This window comes from Poecilia reticulata, linkage group LG15, assembly GCF_000633615.1.
Source record: "Poecilia reticulata strain Guanapo linkage group LG15, Guppy_female_1.0+MT, whole genome shotgun sequence".
NCBI lineage: Eukaryota > Metazoa > Chordata > Actinopteri > Cyprinodontiformes > Poeciliidae > Poecilia > Poecilia reticulata.
Window position 1 is genome coordinate 17,522,054 of NC_024345.1, and position 10,243 is coordinate 17,532,296.

The 10,243-nt window shown below is 39.9% G+C and overlaps 1 protein-coding gene across 2 annotated transcripts in view; it reads left to right on the forward strand.

Annotated features, from left to right (window-relative positions):
• The window catches only part of wdfy4 (WDFY family member 4), a 53,249-nt gene that overhangs the window by 23,170 nt on the left and 19,836 nt on the right, over positions 1–10,243 (forward strand). The window contains exons 39-48 of one of the 2 annotated variants that reach the window (XM_017309189.1): positions 50–288; positions 924–1,039; positions 1,121–1,312; positions 1,396–1,502; positions 5,228–5,305; positions 5,382–5,573; positions 6,519–6,588; positions 6,730–6,944; positions 9,571–9,719; positions 9,808–9,922. In XM_017309189.1, the coding sequence (XP_017164678.1) occupies positions 50–288; positions 924–1,039; positions 1,121–1,312; positions 1,396–1,502; positions 5,228–5,305; positions 5,382–5,573; positions 6,519–6,588; positions 6,730–6,944; positions 9,571–9,719; positions 9,808–9,922 (1,473 nt within the window). The remainder of the gene's footprint in view (positions 1–49; positions 289–923; positions 1,040–1,120; positions 1,313–1,395; positions 1,503–5,227; positions 5,306–5,381; positions 5,574–6,518; positions 6,589–6,729; positions 6,945–9,570; positions 9,720–9,807; positions 9,923–10,243) is intronic. The other variant, XM_008429715.2, reaches the window with a different exon arrangement.

A 10,243-nucleotide genomic window follows, 5' to 3' on the forward strand; every position in this document is an offset into this window, starting at 1 on the left:
GATGCAAAATGTAGATCAGGTTTTTCAGGCATCATCTGTCTGATTCTAGGCTGTGGGGAAAGCTCATACTCAAAGGGAGAGGGCTGTGTCGGCCCTATACTCGTGCACCAATAAAGTCCTGCTTCACTTCCTGTCCCAACCGCGACATTCCCAGGAAGAGAGGGAAGTTGTCATCAGGGCATTGCAGACCTTCATGGAACGCTGGGATGTTTTCATGGCAACCTACAATGCTAATGTGAACTTCATCACCTGCCTACTTCACTCTCTGCTGTTGATTCGCTCTGGCAGGTAAAAAAAGTGTAAGAAATTATGCAAAACTACTAGACGGATGCAGCATTATATTCCCTAGTGTAAATACCATTCTGTCATAGTATCAAAGTATTGTCACAAAACTTTTTGGTAGAGAACATTTCAAAAACATAAAATACACGCATACCAAAATTAGGGGTAGGTTTTAAGTGCTTATTGCTTAGAATATTAAATATATTTTTCCTGTCTGCTCTCTATCGTAGAACTCTGCTGACTCCCTTGATATTGTTTCAATTTTTTATTTTATGAATTACCTCCAAAACCTTAGGTTTAAGACCTTTCACATGACGAAGGTACCTTTTGTTTTACACTCTCAGGCTCACAATTGGTACACATGTGATCGGGAAAAAAAATATTGTTTTTTTCTGAAAAAGAAAAGAGGCTTTAACCAATAAAGCTGGCAGGGGAACTCCAGGCACCAGACAAAAAAATACCTTGGTCATGTCGAAACTGTATCTGGCTTCTTTTTGAAAGGATAAATAACCTTAAGAATGGACAAATTTTTTTTGTCGCTTTTAAAATGTTAATATACCTCAATACCAGAAACTTATGCCTTGTTCACTTAGTAATTCTTTTAGTATATTTATATATTGACACATAACCTTCTTTTGTAGCTACCCAGAAGGTTTTGGATGTGTGGCACAAAAGGGTCACAAAAAGAAATCAAGCCCTTTACCTCGCAGAAGTAAAAGCCCTTCCAACCTACGTAACGGCGCAGACATTACGACAGGTTTGACTCTCTCTTTCAGGGATTTTATGTTTATTTCACTCCTCAGAAAATACGAAATGTGTGATTTTGTGTGTTTTCTAGATGACAAACAACTCGTGTCCTTAGCAGAGGCCTGCTGGTCAAAGGTAATATCAGAAAGACAACACATGCTCGAAGAGAGCTACAAGGTTGAAATCTCAGCGAGCAGTACGACGGAGACGAAGCCAGTGGGCATGACTGAAATCAGCCCCCTATGGGAGGAGATGGCACACAAAGCCTGGCAGCTGTACACAGGTAAGCTCACATTCTGCAGACAACACAGAGGATTAAAAAGCATGACAGTGAGCGCCCAGGTATTGATATTTATGTCTTCTCAGAATCTCAGAAGACAAAAGCAGCCAGCAGATCTCAGAGGACGCTCGATGCCATCAGTAGTGCTCTTCGCTCTGCTTTGGGAAAAGGTCAAGAGTCAATTAAAGCAGAGGTACATCGCCTCACATTTTCCATCTTGTGATGTTGCACGCGCAAGTTTAAATTTTTTGTCTTGTCTTTGTGGAAGAGCTGCTTGAAGAAATTCAGCATTGAAAGAAAACCACAGAATTATGTAGAAGACACTGAAAACACATAAAAACTTACTTTCTGTGATGAAAAACTAACTGCAAAAAACAGACCACCCCATGTTCACAGCCACATGTGATGGTGGTGGTGGCATCATGCTGTGGGGATGCTTTTTTTTTGTCTATGGAGACATGGAAACTGAAACGGCAGCAAAGTATTGCCTCAGAAGGGATTCATATATTTTGCACATTTTTATTGGTTATAAAATTAAAACCCTGCATGCATTTTTTCCATTTTAGTCTTGTACTACTTTGTATTGTATCAATATACATTTTAGATTAAGGTTTTTATGTGACAGAATGGGAGAAGTTCAGGTGGTATAAACACATATGCAAAGTTCTTCAGCATAGAGTTTTTCAACTCTAGATTTGTCTCCTTTGAGGTATCTGGGGTTGTTGCCTTCTCCCAGATCCCAGAGGACTGTGCCAAAAGTCCATCGAAAGACAACAATGTGCTAATGCTGTGGGCCGTCCAGCCCTGCGGGGGGTGTTTATTTCTTTAAATAGATTTGGATTATCACAGCTGATTGCCCCTGAGTGGTCTTTGTAATTGATATCTGTTAGGCCCATCCATGGGAACACTAGCCACAGCACACCGTTTGCCGCTGAAGGTTAAAGACGCCTTTATTGTTGTTTTTTCCCCCCCCGAAACACGTGGCCCACATCATTAGTTCCCCCACAACGCTTAAGACGTTGAGCCATCTGGAGCAGGGAGCAGGGACATATTACTCAGGCACACAGGCATGAAATTACAGCGTCTGTGTGTCTGTCTCACACTCCCCAAAAGTGTACGTGTACGCTCTTGTTTGTGCATGTGTCTTGCCCACAGAAATCATGCTGGCAATTACAGTGGTAGCAATCTGATGAAAACATTACTCATTTGATGTTATTCTTTATCATATCAGTTCCTGACAGGCTATCAGAGAAGGTGATGAATTGTTTTTCCATCTGAGATGCAAGGAAGAGGATGGCGGGAGGTTTTAGTTCTTCATCCTTACTGTGTTTTGCTGCATAAATGTTGCAAAATGTTGGTAGTGTTTAAATCAGAGATGTGGAAACAATCAGCTATTGTCAGATGCTTCTCTCACCTTTTCATCCATCTTCTTGAAGTAATAACAGCTATTAATTAATTTGTAGATCATCAACTTATGACCTTTATTTAACAATTTGTGTGCTTTTGATGAGCTTCTTTGCAGCACAGAGAATCATCTTGCTCCAGGGTCTCTCAACAGTACACACACCCCTTTTAAAATGAGACTATTATTGTTTATTTCTTAACCATCTCCCATGTTTAGTCATTTTGTAAAATTCTAAATGAAAAGCAAACAAATACAGTTTAAAGAAAAAATACAATTGTGAGAATATTCCAGTTTATGGGGTAAGTTCAGCATATTTCATTTTTTCAGTAAGTGAGGTGTGTCCACCCTTACCTGGCAAAAGCTTTCCAAATTTCTCAAACTGTTGTGATGCTCCTGGTCTACAGCCCTCTTTTGGTCATGTCAAAGATGTTCTGTCAGCTTTAGTTCTCCAACTCTGTCTTGATTTTGAGCTAGGACTCATTGTGGTGCTGAAAAAAAAGTTACATCTTCATCTTCTGCTATTTAAAGAAAAGTAACCCAGGCCCATTGCATGATGCTGCCACCACCATCCATCACAGTGTGTTTAAGGCTCTTTTGAAGGTGTGCAGTATTGTTTTTGTGCCAAATCATTTGAAACTATGTCCCAAAAATTTCATTTCGGTCTGGTCAGACGCATTCCTACACAATGTTTTAAGACTTTTTTTTGCCAGTGATCTTTTGATAAAAATAGTTATGTACAATTTTGTAAATTGTGGCTTTGCATTAAGAATAAATATCTGCAAATGGTAAAAACTGTCCTGGAAGAGCTGTATCTCAGGTTGGGTCAGCTTTACCTCAGTTGAGGCAGGTGCACACTGAAGAAGTCTGAATGCTAAAATTAATTCAAAAGGTGTATCGGCAACATATAAGGGTGTGTACATGCATCTCTAGGCTATTACAAGTTTTTATTTTTTGTTTTTTTTTTCATCAGAGGTAATACATCATTAAAGGTGGAATGCATTGTGAGAAAATTTCACCAGTCAATTTTTTTTACATCATAAGAACTTGGCTTTTTAAGAGAGCACTTTTGAAAGCAAATGCATCTACATTTATTAACCAAATAAATAGGTTTATTGTAGGTAATGGAAGAGAATATAAAAACTGATAAGCAGACTTTGTCCTCAGTTAAGCTTCAGTGCAATCCTTCCAGAGATTTATTTCATCAGCGAATGCAGTTTCCATAATCATATCTGTGTCTTCATATTAGAAAGATAATTAACAGCACTAATGATCACGTTAAGTTCATTACACATTCACTGCCAGCTCAGAATGAAGTTGACATTATGTTGCCTTATCATCAAAGGTGGCGTATTGTTGGGAAGTCATTAAAATGGAAATGAGCACGATGTTCTGATGTTAATTGCAGAGGGAAGAGATGAGTTATGTATTTAATGCAGCATTTTAAAAAGCCAATGAGGTTCCTATCTGCTAAATAGGGTAATTAATGCTATATATTACTTATGTTTGTCCAAATGAAGGAATGAAATTAGAGACGATGACGCCAACTTGCTGTTTATTTGTCACAACGCGCCTCTAGTCTGCAAACTTCATTATTACTCATATTTCTATAATCTCCCTTCAAATTCCTCTTTTATTTCCTTCGCGACGCAACTTCTCATTTGGATAGGCAGCCGGCCATTTAAGGAAGCAATTTGTTTTCTCCGAAGAGCCTGTCAAAGTTTGTCAACTTTCATGAACATGCTCACTCTGTAACCTATCTAGAATTAGTACATCTGCTCTTGTGCAAAAGTGTTCTTGCCTTTTTACTCTGGTCGAAACGAACAAATTAATTCTTTCAGCGGGTTTGTTCCACAGAACGCAAAATTAGCATGTGTAAATAAAACTCGATATAAAGAGTTACTGCGCGCTCGCTCGCTCAATTAAATGGCTTTCCTGGGTCAGCTGTGAAGATGGACACATGTTGTTTCACTAGTCTCAGAGCGAGCACCGCTGTGATGATGGGTTTAATGAAGCAGTTAACAGTCAGAATATGATCCCAGTGTGTCTGAACATGAGCATTGTGCAGTGTCAACACACAGCTCTGTTTGGGGGTTTTTTCATTGCTTTTCTCTTTTAATCGCCCCTTAAAAAAAAGAAAAAGAAAAGCACCCATACACTCGCATGCTCACACACAATAAAGGTGCTCACACAAACCAACCTTGGCGCTGACTGTGGCGAGGCTCAGTGATATTAATGTTTATGTTAATTAGATCACACCAACAAATGATTACATTTGAACACAGGGTTATTGTAAGACTGTAGCCACTAGCTTGTTTTGCCCAGTGAATGCAATTTAACACAGATGTAATTGTGTGAATACATTGTAATTGCATGAGGAAACAACGCCATTATGTATGTGTGCATTTGTTTGTCTGTGTTCGTGTGTATGTGTGTGTGCAGTCTGAACCCAAACGAGTCACTGCCTTCCCTCTTTTCATTTGCAGCTGTTTTCACTCTTTTTTTTTTTTTTGCAGGAGTTTCTGTCCAACATGGAGTCGCATCGGCATCGAGGTCACAGTGTGTTTGAGAACATGAGGACAAACCACTTACAGGTTGGACATCATAGTTAAATGTGTTTCAGAGATGAAAATAGGAGTTCGACAAAATTATTTGTTCCCTCTGTCCCAGTTGCAAACCACCAAGCAGGAGCTTGTGAGCTCTCAGTGGTTGCATGTGGAGGCCGAGCTCCTGAGAGAGAGAGCTGTATTCGGCCCTGGCCCCGGGGTGCTGTTGAGCCAAGACTGGGTGCAAGAATCTGCGGAAGGCCCAAACCGAACCAAGCTACGCATACGCAGAAAATTCATGAGACAATCCAAACGGGTAAATCAGCTCGGATTAGAGGAGGAGATTCTACTCTGAATTTTATGACATGTACATCACCTTGCTGCAGTATTCATACATGAATAACTTTACACATTACAACATTACACATTACAACATCAAACCTATGTATGTTTTGTTTATAAGTGATAGTCCAACACATAGTAGTGCATAATGGTAACATGGAGGATCTTTTCATCATCTTCATTTCTAAAGACTGATATTTTTTCAAATTTTATTTTGCATTTTTCTGATTTGATGTTGGGTGTCTGAACAGCAATTTTCAAGTCTAAGCAGATTTTTAGGTCCAAACTTTGACTCGGCCATTTCCAAATATGCTTATGCTCCAGTATGTTTCTCCCTATAAAATGTTTTTTTTTGTCCAGAATTGCCCAATATTTATTTCCATTCATTTCCCCATGAACACTGACCGGACTTTCTGTCCTTGCTGAAGAAAAGCATACCCACAACATGATACTGCCACCATCGTGGTACATTATGGGGATGGTGGGTTCTAAGTGACCAGCTTTGGTCTCATATAATTAGAGAAACTTCATCTATATGTTTATTGTGCCCCTACTTAGCTGGTAGCAAAATGTATATCTGTCTTCTTGTGGCTCCTGGCAGAGGCCAGATTCGTAGCGTGGAAGACTAAGATTCGTCCTCTAAATAGATTCGTCCACCTGAGGTGTGAACCTCTGCTACTCCTCCAGCGTTACAATGGGCCTCTTGGGTGCTTCTCTGATCAAAACTCTCCCTGCGTTGTGTGTCATCACCATGCATGACATCCACATATCATCCACTTGGCAATCCTGTTTATCTATCTCAAATTCCAAAGAAATACATTGAGGATTATGAAAATGGTTGTAAGATGTGCTACATGTCACTAAAAATGTTTCTAATGCAGATTTATGCCACTTTTAAATGTGACGAATGTTTTCCCAGCAGCTGCTGGGAGCACTGGGTTTCAGTTTAAGGTCTGAGGAGTCCAGTAGCAGATCAGATGGTGATGCAGGTAAAGATTATTTTGAATTGCTTGCATTCTGAAATTTCACCACAAGATGTCACTAAGTCCTACTAATTTTTCTGTTTAAATCTTAATTTCTGTCCTGGACACTCAGAATTATCTTATCTTTTTTTTTTTTTTTTGTCATAGAGCCAAAGATTTTGTGTGACTTTGATGCAGACGGTAAAGAGGACGAAGCAGATGGGGAACAAAGCTGTGATCGCCTGACGTTTTTCCCTGCTTTGACTGAGACGCCATCAACTGCTGAGGGTTTATCTGACCCTTTCACCCCTAAACCCTGCTCACACACACAAGACTGCCCCGACATGCGCATCGTCCTCCAAGAGCTGCACCCTGAAGAGAAGGTACCGTGGCACTGGATGACGTTTTGGTCTTTCGGCTCTGAATAAAAGTAAAACTACTCCCCGCCCTTCCAACACTCACATTCATAATTATCTGATGCAGATGAAGGGATTCCAGTAGCTCAGCGCTGCTATCAGAATTTCATCTTTCCTCATTAGTTAAATATTTTAATGTCGAGGCTCAGCACAGCTCCACTCATTGTTGCAGCGAGTTAGAAACTACGCACATGTTGACAGGGCCCTCTGATCGCTCCGGCAACCAGCCGCGTCTTTTAATGTTTCTGACAGAAGTATTAATAAAAGCAGTAGGAGGTGATGCAAGCTGTCTTACATCCGCTTAGCGAGTGTGTGATGTGTGCTGGTGTGTCCTGTTGCCTTGCAGTTGTTCAGCGCTCGGCTCCCGCTGAGCTTCTTGTCAAATGAACACAGTCATTAGCTCTGAAAAATGCACACACACTCACAACCGAACATTCACACAAAGGGAGACCCACTCATAATTAGCTTGCCAGCGCCAATAGTGTGATTATGACAATAATGTGTGTGGGGAGAAATCAATGGTCTGACATTAGGCTCTCAGTCAATAAAAGTCCTCCTTTTCCCTCCTCCTTCCACATCGCCGGCTAAATCGCTCGCAGGCTGATAGCGCGTATCTGTCTGGACTGCAGATAAGGAAATGAGTTTATTGTTATGTATTTAATTTTTGATGGCAATAAATTTAACTAGTTTAATCTGCTCATTATTGGTGACAGTTGGCGCTGACTGATGTCATCTACCATGATATAGACTAGCGAAGACTCACTCACCTTGACTCCTCTTAAACACCTTCACATGATAAGTGACCGTATCCATCACAGCGTGTCTCTGTGTGTGCTTTAAGACGAGAGCTTCTGATCACTTATCAGCTTTACCATTGTGTGTGTGGCAGTGATTAATTCTCCTAATAAAGGCCAGGCAGGACCTCCTCCTCGTCCACCGAGTGTGTGGCTGTGTGTCTGGGGGTAGGGACTCTGATTTGATTAGTATAAATTGTGCGGGCCCTGCGGCTGTGTTGGGACCCCATATGTTTTTTTTTGAGGGGTGCTTGTTTCCCGGTGGACTCGGTGCATGGAAACGGCCAGGTGCACGCACTCATTGTGAAATCAAGGGAGACAATAAAATTATCCACACATTATCACGATGCAGTTAGCATTAGCCGCAACCAGCGCTGAAAGCAGCATGTGGGTTCACTGTGGCCGAGGATGAAAAAGGGGCCGATCCTTCTCCTCCTCATCAATCAGATCTGATAATGAAGTGTTCAATGGTGTCTTTTTAATAAGGATTAAAATATGTGATTAAAATGATCAATCATGTAAAGGCTGAACCGCTATCTGATACGTCGTGCCCTGAGAGAATAACGCTGTGGTGTGTATGTAGTGTCTTCTATAAGGATTATTGTACAGACTGTTGGCACCCTCAGTAAAGATCTGTGTGGAACATTAAAATAAATTATTACAGTTGTATAATCTCAAATGAATAATCCAACTTTCAATTTAAATACATTTACTTGATGTGAAAAAAAATCCCTTGTTAAGAAGCACTTATTGTTGAAATCACTTTAAAATAAATATGACTGAAACATCAAATCAATTTATGCTTTACTTTTTAAGATAATCCAAGTTTCCAGATCATTCTAATTAGTAACTTGCAGCTTCCTTGAGGTATGGATGTGACTCGTCTCTGAGGCCCGATTCTGGTAGCAGCCGGTCACCCAGTGAGGAGGAAGATAATGAATAAGATAAAAAATATATATATAATATATATATAATTTCTGCTGCATCTTGGATTCCCAAATGTTTCACATGCCTGATTGTTTGAGAGTGATACTAGGGAAAAGCTTTTTCTGTCCTACATCCACAAACATAAACATATCATGTGATCTGAGACTAATATTGAGCCTTTCTGCCAACACCTTTGGTGGGTTTGGGGTAAAACAAAGGTTGAGAATGTACAAAAGCAGCTCTTTCCCACAGTTGAGTATGGCTGAGAGTCCATGATGCTGGGGGCCAAATTCTCTTCCTGGGGACAGAAATGGGCTTTTAGACTGTTGGCGCCAATAATGACTGTAATATGTTGGATTATGTTAGAACATTAACTCTTTATAATTGCAGAAGGCATTGAAGAAAAATCCAGTAGATTACCAGTAAAGTAAAACTGAAATAGGTTTTTCAATTGCGTAATGATCTGGAACATTTGATCACACGTGTCATAATTGGTCCACCAGATACACATTCAACTTTCTTTTATGATCATCACACTTTTAACTCTAAATCATATAATTATTTCTCTCTATGCTTTAATCTTGTGGCATGTTTTATGAAGTGCTTTTTGTTTTGTTTTGTTTTTTGTGGCTAAAAGGAGTTGTAAAAACTAAGTAGCAGGGGTGCCCATAATTGTTTAACTGGAGATTTGTGTTTATTTCCTAACAACATGGGCTAGTTTAACAATGTTGTAAATTTATTCATATTAATAGTTGGCTTATTTAGTTTCAAATCATGCAACTACAAAAAACCATTAAATTTTTAGGCTTTATACACACATTTACAAGGGCTGCTAACAAACAATTCGCCTCTGTGTGTTTCTCATCATGTAGATAAAGGCAAAGATGTGTGTGGTGATGGTGAGTGGCCTGAAGATGACAGAAGGTTTGCTGCTGTTTGGAAAGGAGAGTCTGCTGTTGTGTGAGGGATTCACTTTGAACGCCACTGGAGACGTTTGCTGCAGGAGACACCACCCAAGCAGGTACCGTCACCCTGTGAGGGCTACACACTTTTCTACTGTTACAAAAAAAAAAGGTAAACATGACATCTTCTGTGTCCCCTTCTTCCAGTGTGAAGGATTCCTTTATTTCCACTGTGCTGAACAAAGAACTGCCGTCAGCCACTTGCAGACGTTGGCTTTATGAGGATATCAAGGAGGCTCGCTTCATGCGGTTCCTTTTAGAGGTTAGCCGTCAAATTAATCTCAGATATTTTTGATATATAGCAGCTGCAGAAATTTAAACTAAAATGTAGCCACCTGCTATACACGACTGCTTATTTAAATTAGAACATACTTTTCGGGTCTCGTCTGTCAGGTTAAAAGTAACTTTTGAAAATGACAACATAAGCAGGCATTAGACAAACCTTTAAAAGAAACATGCAGTGTAGGAAACAAAAAATTGCAGTCAATAATATTCGATCAAGTTTGTTAGCTGCTTTGCATTTTTTACATTTATACACATAAGCTTTTAATTAGAAACGTAATACATAATCTACACGTATATA